Consider the following 12977-nt stretch of genomic DNA (forward strand, 5'->3'; position numbering starts at 1 on the left):
TTAAGACCCATTCTTCAGGAAGAGTTACCTCATTCCACCTAATTGGTCTAGGAACTACAGTGTTTGACCTGGCAATATCAGTTTGGAAAAGGAGGGTTTCTCCTTTGGGGCTATGGTTGAAGGCTTTGGTTGCAAATGCTGAGACCATCGTTTTGTAATGGACTCTGTATACAAGGGCTAAAGGCATGGAGCCTAAAGCAATCTTGTAATTGTGAGTTTTGATTTGCAGGGTCAAGCCATGAGTTATGTTTTGGTCTTTGAGGGACATGGTGAAATTTGGGAAATAGTTGAAATGGACTGGCCCATCACACAGACTAGTCTCTACTGTCCCAAGGATGGATTTATGGTAATTCAGAAGCCTAGCATCCCTAAGCACTAGGAGTACTGAGGTATCTAAACCTTCTCTGGTCAGGGGTTTTATGCCCACTTGGACAAGCCCTATATGGATGAAGTTGTACTTATCGTTATGTTTTTTCAGGGACTCTTGGTTCAAGAGTTTTATGGTTTGTGAAGAGTTTTTTAGGGGAATGTCCCGCTCTTCCGTTGTTATGATGTAATCGGTTTTTGAGAAAATTTGTTGGAATTTTGAGTTTTTATAAATCTGTTTTGAAGCGATTCTTGGGATCTCCCAATCATCGATAGATTTATCAAAACATTCCAAATTGACCTCTTCTCTGTTGAGAACATAATCATTATCGAAATTATTTTCAGAAGGACATGTACTCGAAGAACTTGCTTTAAACCAATCCATATTTTAAAAACAATAAATCTTCCAGCCTATCAAACATTTATCAAGACTTTCTATACTTTTGCATATCAGTTCCCTATCCTTAAGGTATTCCATACCTATCCTAGACGAAAGCTCTACAGATCTAATAGAACCATCAGCCTAGAAGGTAGTTCAAAGATGCTATACCGTATCAGATACTCCTACCCAGCTTCTCTCAAGATCAAGATCTAAGACTTACCTGGATGAACGGCAGATTCCTCACACAGTGTTTCCCGTCAGATCCTAGCACATCCCTAACCAACTGCTGTACCTGGTTTTAACAATAATAGTAGGGAGACAAATTCATAAAACTCACCTCTTTCTAAGGATCTATATCCTTATCCCAACTGCTGTACCTAGACGAACGATAATGCAAAGGATAACTCTACTCCAGTCGATAACCTCCATCTACTTAGACGGTGCTCATAACACTACCGAGATTCTTCCAATTTTTCCCCTGAAGACTGCCCTAACCGTCGGGACTTACAAAACGGGGACACCTTAGGACTTCCTCCCGGGTTACTACAACGGTGAATGTGTAGGGTCCATTAGAGCGACTGGATGGACATTAGAGCCTATTGCATTATTTCTTATGCCAGCATCAGTTCATTGTGATAATGGATCTAGACTCCTAGAGAGAATAGTGATCTATGCCTTCTTCCTATCGTGTTTATACCAGCTTCAGTTCATTGTATAGGATATGCAAGAATACACTATTGGGAGAACGCTACATGAGTTTCTACCAACCATGAAGGCGGTCCTAGATGAACATGACCTACGAGATCTACATGGATCTAAGTATCCTAAACGGAATATACATCCTATCCCCACCTATTCTTGGCTCTGATACCATTTCAACTCAGAGATCTATACGTAGGGGACAACCATGGAATACAAGAAGAACATGGATCTGATATGCATAGACTGTCAAGATAAATATGAGATCGACATGGAAGATTTATTCAAACATTTAGCCCATGATGGGCTGAAGGGAGTACATGAGTTTGAAACAAACAAAAGAAGAAGACATTAAAATAAAAAGGAAAGAGTCTGTAAGGACTCAATCCATGCTTACACTGGAACTTACACACAGAAAGGGGGTTGGAGGATCCGGGTTATGGGAGCCGGATGTTTACATGTGGGAAGAGATAAGAGAGGAGGAGAGGAAGAGTGAATTATGTGTTGCGGGTGTGTGTCCCCTCGATGCTGGAGGAAGAGCACTCTTATAGGCAGTGGTGGATGCCTTGTCGCTGTGCAGCTTTACACTGTGCACTCACATGCGGGGTTACTGTCGAGCTCAGTGGGAATATACTGTAGCTACAGTGACCTTTTTTGTCGCAAAAGGTGACAGGAGGCTGCTTTATGTCGGGCACGCTCGCCGAAAGGTTTTTTGTCCGTTATGGGATCACTGTGAGTAGTAGTGGGACGCTTCCGGAGATTGCGCTGATTATGTCGGGGCATAGCCTTTTGAGCCGAAAGGTTTTTTGTCCGGTAATGATCCACGTGTCTGAAACAGTGGGCGGACGCTCTCGGTTGCTGGGGGCTAGATGCCGTATTGGCGGTGATCGCGCTGAGCTTCTAGCAAGAACTCCTCTTCGAACTTGTCAATCAGGAAAGCATGTCTTGTGCTGAACCCTGGTTGAGCTGGTAGGTCGACGAGAGAGATGTGCAGGAAAACTCTTTGACAGTTACCTGAGAACTGGAGAACATGCTCTGGGTATTTACGCCAGTGCCATTCGTTTACCTGAACCCAGGCTCGCCAATCGCTGAGCTGGTTTGTTATCGATCCTTCTGCTGGCCAGAACTTCACCTCCGGAGTGAGAATGCTCCTCGAACTTACCGGAGAGATAAAAATGTAATGGATAGCAGGTTGGACTTTTATGGGGGAGATCCATTCCGGTGGAGATGATTCTATGCTGATGAAGAGGCTAGACGATCGACATAGGGACCTTTTGATTAATCCCCAAGCATTTTCTCCTAAGAGAGACTGATACTCCGGTCGATGCTCATCCTCTGGTTTCAGAATTATGGATTTGAGAACTCCATATTTCAGGAGATCACAAAAATCAAAATGGTGATTATAAAATTTATCTTTTAAGGGGAAAACATAAAACACTTATCCTGGGGATCGAGAATTCCAGGATATGCCTGCAACCATTCATGAGTAGGATGTCAGTTCTTTCAAAATCATCATCTTCCTCGTGTTGGTCACAGGGTTTTGGAAAATCATTTTGAAAATGGTTTTTTCTTTCCCAATTCCAAAACCATCCGTCAATTCCTCTTTGTGAACATGCACAGAAATGAAGGAGTTTTTTGAAAAAGGAAATGGTGGTTGTAGTAAAATCCTGGAGACTTGTCTCAGAAATTTTTAAGACGATATCTTCAGGAAGTTTTGAAAGGAACAGGATTTCTCCTGCTCGGGGGAAGACGCCACTGAGAGTTACCTCAAGGGGTTTTTCCCAAAACAGTTTTTCAATCTATTTTCTGATGGGGAGAATCACAGACTGATTTATCGATGGAGTTGATATGGACTCCAAATCCTGCTTTAATTTTTTATTTTCATTATCAAGAGCGCCTTTTTCTCTGAGGCAGGACTCAGAAAACTCTAAGACTTTTATTCTTTCCCCACAAAGGCTTTCTATTTCTTTTTTGAAGCCTTCATTTTCTTTTTCAAGAATACCTCTCCTTTTTTCGCTCTTTTTCAATTTTTTCATTAGAGCATGATTTTCTCTTTGCATTTCTGCAAAGTGCTCTGTGAAATTATCGAACTCTACTAACCTGTCTTGGAGGAAAGCTTGAGTCTGGGATTTTTGGAGGGATAGCTCTTGTTGCAGCGAATCGATTTTCAGGCAAAGTTCCTGCTGCAAGGACGCTTTGCTGTTGCTTTGTTCCTCCATGTGGAGAACCAATGCATTTATGGATTCCTCACCCTTTTGAGGATTCTTTACGGAAGACCATAAATCATCCAAGATGAGTTGTTGCCTGTGGTCAGGCCGCCAAGCCGTGAGGCCGGACTTTATGCAGAATCGCTTTTTGGAGGCAGATCCTGGTGTTTATGGGTTTTGTTCCTAGAGGAGGAACTTTTATCGACCTGGTCAAACCAGGGGAGATCCATGTTCCTGTATACAGACATGAAACAATGGTTATGGCAGATTAATGTTTAAATGGACTCTTACAGGAGCCTGTAAAGTCAGGTGACCTATGAATAGCTCATAGTCCTCCCGGGTTTTTAAAGTGGAGTTGATGTGCTGAAAACAAGGTTTTGTATTGCAAAGAGGGATTTGTTTGCAATGCTTGTTAAAATGGGCACACAACACATGGGATACAGGATGATCGATGAGGGCACAGATTTTGTGGATGTATGAAGTGAATATACGATCCATAGAGTCCGTTTCCCCGTCCTGTATGTCCTTTTGGAGTTTCTCAAGACTTTCGTCTTGCCACAGTTCTAACAGCCAATGGTGTAACCACTCTTGAGCAGATTCCACGGCCATTTCCTGCGCAAAATACATCAGTCTATCTTGTAAATGCATTTGTCAGGGACAAAACAGAATTTTATTTTGTTTCCAAGCCTGTGCGTCTCAATGCCAGATGCTGTGACAAGAAACGGTTTTAAAAGCTGGATGAATGGGGTTCCTAGGATGACCTCATGATTAAGGTTTATGACTAGGAGGAATGATGTTTTGTACCGGACTCTATTTTGTTCAACTTCTACTTCGCTCAACTTGTACTGGATGTCGAGCTTAGTACCACTGACCGAAGAAAGTGATTCAGTTGTTTTTTCATAGAATCTGGCAGGAATGAGTTGTTCACTAATGCAGTTTTCGTCTGCACCTGTGTCAAACAGAGCAGTTGCATCAATAAACAAATTATGGGTAATGACAAGCTTGATCCTGATCAACCACCTGTTAGGAGAAGGTTCCCCTATCATGGTTAAGGCTTTCTGCTGGTCATTTTTTGGTTGGTCCAGGGCCAGAGTGTCCTCTGGGTTTTTGTCCTGGGTCATGAGGACTTGTCTAGAGCTCCCTGCCTCAGCAACGAACTCTTCGAGACGTCCAATTATGGTGGAGTGCTGTTGCTGTTCAAATCTGAGACAAGCAAGCTCACTCCTGAGATTATCGATTTCTTTTTGGGCATCAAACGAGATTATGTGAGCTCGTTTTTTGCCATGTCTCTTCAGGATTTCTGATAAGTTATAATTAGGGGTTTTGGTCTCGGCTTCGAGAGTGCCCTGATTTAACTTTTCAAGATATTGTGTTCTCAACAAAGGGTTTTGGATTTCTCCTGCTATCTCAAGCAGGAATTCTTGGTCCTTAGTTAAGACGTTTATCGATTTTGACTCTGACGACTGTTCGTCAGTCGACCAGTCAAGTTCATCCATCTGCAGACTCTCCTCGCTGGCAGTCGAGAAGTCCGTTTCAGAGTCGGATAACTCCGTCAACAGATTGCAGATTTGATCTTTTATGTCATCATCAATCGCCAGTTGATGAATCTTTTGTTGAGAGTGACAATACCTCTGGGTATGGCCAGTTTTCCGCACCTGAAACACTTAAAGGGGGAGATGGACTTTCCCTTTTCCTTTTCAGTGACATGTGGTTTTGAGGGAATCCTAGATTTTTTATGGAATGTTTGGGCTTATGTTTTCTGCTGCAGTCCCCACTGCAGGTTATGGGTTTGTCGACCTTTTTGTCAACCTGGAAAGAGGGATCGAATTGTTGGCAGAAGCTGCCAAGCTCTTTCTTGGTCTGGGCCTTTTCTTTTTTCAATTGTTTTTGGAGTCTGTGCTGAGTACACATTCGGATACCTTCCTTATGGATGAAGCTGATGAGCTCTCCATAACTCAGTTCTTTGTAAGGTATCTGGCCATGATTTATTGTTTTGATTTCGTTTCGGACTTGTTCTCCTAACAAGGTTGGCAGACCTGCTAGGAACTTTTCTTTCCAAAACGGCTGGTTGCAATCCTCCCTAGACATGACCCTAGTGAGGAAGGTGTCTTTGTACTGTCTGAAGTCAGACAGCCTTTTGCATTTTAGGTTTGACAGCAGCTCTAGGTTTTTATCTTTGAGGTGAGAGGGGTCTCCTACGAAGTGTTGGGAGATGGCAAAGACTAGAGTTGCTACGGCGTCAGGGATGTCTTCGTTGTTAGCATCCCAGATGATCTCACCAGATTCATCTGTCTTGACGCTGGTCAGGATTTCATTTTGTTGGAAGGGAGAAAGGTAGTTGTCCCACCATCCCTTCAATTGGCCGGTGAACCCTGCTATGAGCATGTGTGCTATGGCTGGGTCCGACAATGGGGTCTGGGTCTTGTAAGCATTTGACACCATTGTCATCTGCTGTAAGACGCTGAGTATGTTATATTCAGACTGCCCATCTATGTTCCATTCATAGATGGCATTGGCACTATACCTATTCTGGACAATGTTGGGTTTTTCTTCCAAAACTAGGTCTGGTGCACTTATGGTAGTGTAGTAGGGTTTCTGGGGTTCCTTCCACACTAATGCTCCTAAATCTCCAGAATTATGTATGGCGTTGACGACATTCGAGCCCTGAGACTCTTGTGTCTTGATTTTTGTTGCTCTTAATGGGGTTCCTGGCTCTTTTTCTGAAAGAGGAGTTTCCGGGATAACCATTTTTTGCAAGCTTATGGATGGGGAATTTCATGGAGATTTATGGATTTTAATCTTCTCTCTATTTCCTCCTGCCTAAACTCCTGATTCCTAGAGATAGGAATTTCATGTGGCTTAAGGGAGGTTTTTTGAGAGACTCTATGGCTACAGGTTTCAATTGGTTCGACTGACTAGAGGTCCCTACCTGGCTGACTACAGGTCTGGTGACTTCTTGTTCTATCATATCCAATTGGGAACCTATGGTGTGGAGACACTGGTTTGTGAAATTATTTTGTTCAAAGATGTTTTTATGTCTTTGGGTTCCAGTGAATTGTCCACTTTTACTTTGAAGGGAGAGGCCTTGACCTCTGCTTTTTGATGGATTATTTGGATGGTACCTAAAGGTGGATGTGTGGACTCAACCGGGTCTGCATTCGCAAGATCCCACTTTATGGTTTTCTGAGTTACACATATCATTCTTTTAGGTGCGAAATGATTTTCAAACCAATCCCAAAATAGGATATTGTTGGAGTTTTTTAGCACGAATGCTGTCCATTCTACCCTGATATGAGATTTGGTATATTTTTCGGAGAATGTCTCGTGGAGCCATCTCCTCTTATGGTCATTATGGGGTGCTAGGAAATCACTCCTAAGCTTATCGTAATTTATCTCAAATTTCTTGACTACTGTGTCTTCCCTAGGGACACCTAACACAGACAGTGCTATCTGAGATCTAGCTTCAGCTAATTTTTGGTTTATTCTATCCTGAAAAGAAGACCTTTTGTTGATAGAATAATTATCGTTTATGTGATGAGAACCTAAGCATGCATGTGGAGGAAAATTTTTAAAAAGACCCATATTTTAAAAACAATAAACCTTCCAGCCTGTCAAACATTTATCAAGACTTTCTATACTTTTGCATATCAGTTCCCTATCCTTAAGGTATTCCATACCTATCCTAGACGAAAGCTCTACAGATCTAATAGAACCATCAGCCTAGAAGGTAGTTCAAAGATGCTATACCGTATCAGATACTCCTACCCAGCTTCTCTCAAGATCAAGATCTAAGACTTACCTGGATGAACGGCAGATTCCTCACACAGTATTTCCCGTCAGATCCTAGCACATCCCTAACCAACTGCTGTACCTGGTTTTAACAATAATAGTAGGGAGACAAATTCATAAAACTCACCTCTTTCTAAGGATCTATATCCTTATCCCAACTGCTGTACCTAGACGAACGATAATGCAAAGGATAACTCTACTCCAGTCGATAACCTCCATCTACTTAGACGGTGCTCATAACACTACCGAGATTCTTTCCAATTTTTCCCCTGAAGACTGCCCTAACCGTCGGGACTTACAAAACGGGGACACCTTAGGACTTCCTCCCGGGTTACTACAAACGGTGAATGTGTAGGGTCCATTAGAGCGACTGGATGGACATTAGAGCCTATTGCATTATTTCTTATGCCAGCATCAGTTCATTGTGATAATGGATCTAGACTCCTAGAGAGAATAGTGATCTATGCCTTCTTCCTATCGTGTTTATACCAGCTTCAGTTCATTGTATAGGATATGCAAGAATACACTATTGGGAGAACGCTACATGAGTTTCTACCAGCCATGAAGGCGGTCCTAGATGAACATGACCTACGAGATCTACATGGATCTAAGTATCCTAAACGGAATATACATCCTATCCCCACCTATTCTTGGCTCTGATACCATTTCAACCCAGAGATCTATACGTAGGGGACAACCATGGAATACAAGAAGAACATGGATCTGATATGCATAGACTGTCAAGATAAATATGAGATCGACATGGAAGATTTATTCAAACACTTAGCCCATGATGGGCTGAAGGGAGTACATGAGTTTGAAACAAACAAAAGAAGAAGACATTAAAATAAAAAGGAAAGAGTCTGTAAGGACTCAATCCATGATTACACTGGAACTTACACACAGAAAGGGGGTTGGAGGATCCGGGTTATGGGAAACCAAAGGGACTTTAGAGGATTTGGAGAATCCGATCTCTTCTACGCTCCAGGCCTTTATTTCAGCTTGGTCTCTTCTTCTTTTTCGGTAAGTTATTCCTCTCTTCCTTTTTCTTCTTTTCTTTTTTTGGTATACTTTGTTCTTCACTCATAAATGAATTCTTATTATCCATTAAAAAAATAATTTATTGAGTCTAATGCAAATAAAATGTAGTGAATATTTATTTAATAGGAATTGAAAAGTTAATTAATTACATGACACTAAGAAATGCTAATCTTACTTAGAAAGTGCGTCTACATCATACTTTTCGATTTATATTATCTTTTTGTTAGTCGTTTAGCTATTAGTGAAAATTTCAAAAGGTCATTTAACCATATACTATTAACATCGTGCGTAATATCATCATTCTGGTGTGACGACTCCTTTCCAGAGCATCCTCTCTTTCCCGATTTTCTGAAGTAGTACTTAATTCCTTTCACCTATTAATCATTGATTTCAAAATGGAAAATTTGATTGAACGATTAGGAAGAAGAAATCCACATAAAAGAATCGATACTTCTTGTTGAGAATCTACCATGCTTTTGGAAAGCCTAAAACCAAGACCACACTCGACGAGCCAGTAGTATTAGGACGCTTCGAGTACCTGAGTGGTGAGGTAATCAATTCGCGTAATTTAACACGATCAGATAACACGTATCTGTGCGATATGTATGGTAGTAGCTGGAAGATAGCTAGCCCGAACACGACAGTCAAGGAATCATCTCGGAGAATCAAGGAGCGTGAGGTGAATGGTTCAATTTTCAAAAAAGATGTTGTGAGTGCTGAGGCAGATGGAATCTAATACCCGTAATAAGTTTCGTTTCATGACTTTGCCTTTCCTGCTGAGCCATTGTCATCGCAATTGTGTTTCCCAGCTATAAAACTGTATACAGCCTAACACATTTCTCTCTATTTCTTCTCTCCCAAGTCATGAAAAATTCATCGAAAAAAATATTCGACATACGTCTGATCTAATAACTTTCTAATAACTGCACTGACAATGAGTAATTAATCAGTGTTGATTTCACCACCAGGGTGTTTGGACGAGTTCAATAAACGCATATATGCTCTCCTTGACTTTGATTAAGCTTAAACTTTACAAGTGCACAAATTATTACCGCGTACTGATTAGCAGGCTAAAGAGGGAATCGATCCACCGAAACTCATCAGAACAATCGATATCCACAAAAAATTTGTTGGTAAAGTTTGAATCATCTGCAAACAAACTTATAATCCAATAGAAAGATTTGCTCATTTATTCCCTCGTGAATACTGAGTAGCCGCTAATTTGACCTTTTCACGCGCAAAAAAGAATCATAAAGACTTATTTTAGTACTTCTCCCCTTAATTATCTATTTAAATTATGCACTTCCCATGTCTTTTATTTAATATAAATTATAAGTATATTTAAAAGTATTTGTTCATTATTTTTTCAGCACGTATGATCTGAAAGCTCAATAGGTTTCAATTAGTTCAGCTCGAATTCGCTTATCTCACTAAATTGTAAAATTCTCCAGATCATGATTTTTTTTCATTCACAAAACTCAAATTCAAAATCTTATTTAAGGAAAATCACCATCAGATTATTTGAACAAACATGTTAGTGTATATATGTGTATATTTAGTTATAAATTGTTTTCTTTCTTATGCTGCAATCTCTATGTATAAGACCCACAATTAGTGAAGTGATGTCCTTCAAAACTCCCACCACTTCACGTATCTTATCGTTAGCTTCTCTGCCCGACAGGATCCGAAAGGCTTTCATCTGAAACAATGGAAAAGAAAAGCTATAATAGAAGGGCGAGATCCCCCTGCTATGAGAGGATCTTGAGCTGGATACGAACGAGTCGTGTCTTCAGGGCGATCTGCAGTCGGGCTTTGCCGGGTGGACCTGGGACCACCCTGTCATCTCCTCCTCCACCTCCTTCGGGAACAAAAATTCTTACAATTACTTTTGCCGAAAATGCGAAAGAAAAGGATGTACCAGTTCATGACTACAATGGCGATCAAGTGGCAATAATTAAGCCCGTGAAAATATCTCTGGCCACCGAACCCTCGGAGAAAACCAAAGCACGAGGTATGGTACAATTTTATGTTCTGCCAGTAATGCTTGATGTGCCTGGTCTAATTAACCCACCTGTGATACGTGAAGTTCCATTGCCCGGTTTTCGGTGTGGTAAGGTATGAAATAGCTACACACATGGGCTACGGGAAGAGGCTGAAGTTGCATAGATAATATCTCTGGGTTGGGGCATGAACTCGTTCAGTTCGTAAACTTACATATCTAATAACATATATGTTTGCTTAGGATTCCAATAATTAGTAGGTCAATATTTGATTTGCATCGGCATGGATGGGTTAATTATTAGTGTTCGAAAGTCGCCTCTTTGGAGTTGAATCAATGTCAAAATCTTTACTCACTATTTCTCTTGTTTTGTTGAAGTTCCCTTAATTTCACCCTTTCTCGAATTGAGCCAAGATGTTCTCGTACTTGCCTCGTCATCATGTCCAATTTGCATATGTCCGTTAATTCCTGCAAGTTACAGTCGATCTTCTCCATAGTTACTTTTCTTGGGTTGGTCGAGTCGAGTTGTTTAAGGAATTACACTGTTGCAAGGCGGTCATCACTTCTCATTTGAACTTCCCGTGCATGCAATGGACCGAGCCATGAAAGAGTTTGGGAAAATATACTTGTCCTACAGTTACATGTATAACATCCTTCCCTATATTTATTCCGATTGTAGAGTGAGGACATTTTTCTTCTGAAGGCATATACATTGATTTGATGCATTCTTTTTATCTCAACTGCAATTTTAATAACAGGGCAACTAGAAGATCCGGGGGCTTCGAAGAAGATTGAACCAGAACTCTCTGAAGAACCTTCAAACGAAGAGACGAAGCCCCATGGTGTTAACAAGCTTGGAAGTGGGAGTGAACATATTGAGAACCGGTTCTCAGAGTACATCCAGCGAGCAAAGCTTAAACTCCGAACCGTCTCAAATGTCCATGGTGGTGCGAAGGTCGAATCACCTGGAAAGGAGAAAAAGGAAGCAGCCGGGAAAACGGACCATCATTCTGCGAAACACCTTAATCGGGGCTAAGATGAAGCTGTGAACTGCATCATTGGAGGCGGGAAGGCTGTCCCTTCCAAATAACGAAATCTTCGAAGCTTCTCTACGAGTAATAATATATTCTGAATTGATGGCTGCAAAGAAGATTAAAAAAAGAAATAATGGGGGTTGTCTCTCCTTATATTTACACACACACACATATATATATATATATTTAATTTGGTTGTTATTTTACGAGTGATGATGATAAGATTTAAGGAAAGGAATAATGGGCTGTGCGTGGAATTACTTTGGATTTGGATGAAGAGCTTGGGGTATCATTTGTGCGCTCGGGTCTTGTTAGTTATTAATTCATGAGCCGGTCGACTCAAAATTGGTTTATGTTAAAGGGATATGTGATTACTATGTATATTATACATGTTTTGCATGCATTTTTTTTTTTACCTTTCTTCTCAATTACAAGAGAAATCCATAGCTGTTAGTGCGCATTAGAGCATGATTTTACATCAAAAAGACAATGAAACTAGCAAGTTTTAATTTATAATTAGGAGAGCTGATAACCTCAAGACATTTTCAGGATAAGTCCAATGGGAGTGCCTATTCTGGGTGTTATTTGGGCCCCACATGATGCCACATCAATGCCACATCAAAAAGTAAAACACCTACACTCATGAAAGTATTCACTTGATAAACTCATTCCAATGGTTGGCATCCACTTTGGGCCCCTATAGGGAGCCCATACACTATTTAAAATTATATATATGAATAAATATGTATTTATCGAGTTTAAATAATTTTTTATAATAATAATTTGTTAAATTAAGTAATTAATCAAATACTTACATTATTTTTTATGTTTTTTTAAATTAATTGCACTATTAATTTTTGCATTAAATTCTTCTTCTGTAAAAAAAAAAAGGGTCAAAGAGCCTACATTATTTAACAAAAAACAAATAAATAAAAGTGAGGGCAGGTCATGTGGGTCCCCTGTAGGCCGTGCAACCTACTATAATTGGCTAGGCCCTTGCCCAAGGCCGAGTGCCAACTCCAAAGGGGCGAGGGCCAATGCTAGTGCCCTTGCCCCACCATGTGGCACTCAGCACTGGGGTTGGCACTCCCGTTGGAGTTGCCCTTGTGAGACGCATGCACAAATTCTCTTGAAAACTTTGATATGATATCAAAGAGACTGGCAAGGCTCAATTGATTTTATCTGTATATGCTACGTCTGTGTACTTGGCTCTTTTCCCGGTACACGAGCAAAGGCTGGTCTGAAGTAGCAAATGAAAGAACCGTAATGGCACGTTTGGTAGACCAGATATAATACCAAATAGGATTTCTCAAATGCTTATCCGATGTCTGGTGACGACTAGGATAAGAAATCGAGAAGGATTGGATATGATTATTCCTTATGGCCCAAATCGACTTAAAGGTTAGGTTGAGACTGGATTAGGATTAACAATTATATGAAAAGGGTCAAAAGATTAAAAC

The 12977-nt window shown here is 40.7% G+C and overlaps 1 protein-coding gene across 1 annotated transcript; it reads left to right on the forward strand.

Annotated features, from left to right (window-relative positions):
* Positions 1 to 10051: 10051 nt before the first annotated feature.
* LOC116188943 lies at positions 10052 to 11877 on the forward strand. The gene is made up of 2 exons (XM_031518395.1): positions 10052 to 10495; positions 11242 to 11877. The coding sequence occupies exons 1-2, from the start codon at positions 10192 to 10194 to the stop codon at positions 11517 to 11519; spliced, it is 582 nt and encodes a 193-aa protein (XP_031374255.1). The 5' UTR covers positions 10052 to 10191; the 3' UTR covers positions 11520 to 11877.
* The last annotated feature ends 1100 nt before the right edge of the window (positions 11878 to 12977 follow it).

The sequence above is a fragment of the Punica granatum genome, chromosome 8 (assembly GCF_007655135.1).
Source record: "Punica granatum isolate Tunisia-2019 chromosome 8, ASM765513v2, whole genome shotgun sequence".
Classification (NCBI taxonomy): domain Eukaryota; kingdom Viridiplantae; phylum Streptophyta; class Magnoliopsida; order Myrtales; family Lythraceae; genus Punica; species Punica granatum.

Excerpts from the sequence above, each read along its gene's own strand:
- LOC116188943 (XM_031518395.1), top strand. The coding sequence starts at position 10,192 with ATGGAAAAGAAAAGCTATAATAGAAGGGCGAGATCCCCCTGCTATGAG. Across the intron at positions 10,496-11,241 it reads GGAGAAAACCAAAGCACGAG|GGCAACTAGAAGATCCGGGG; the intron begins GTATGGTACAAT and ends TTTTAATAACAG.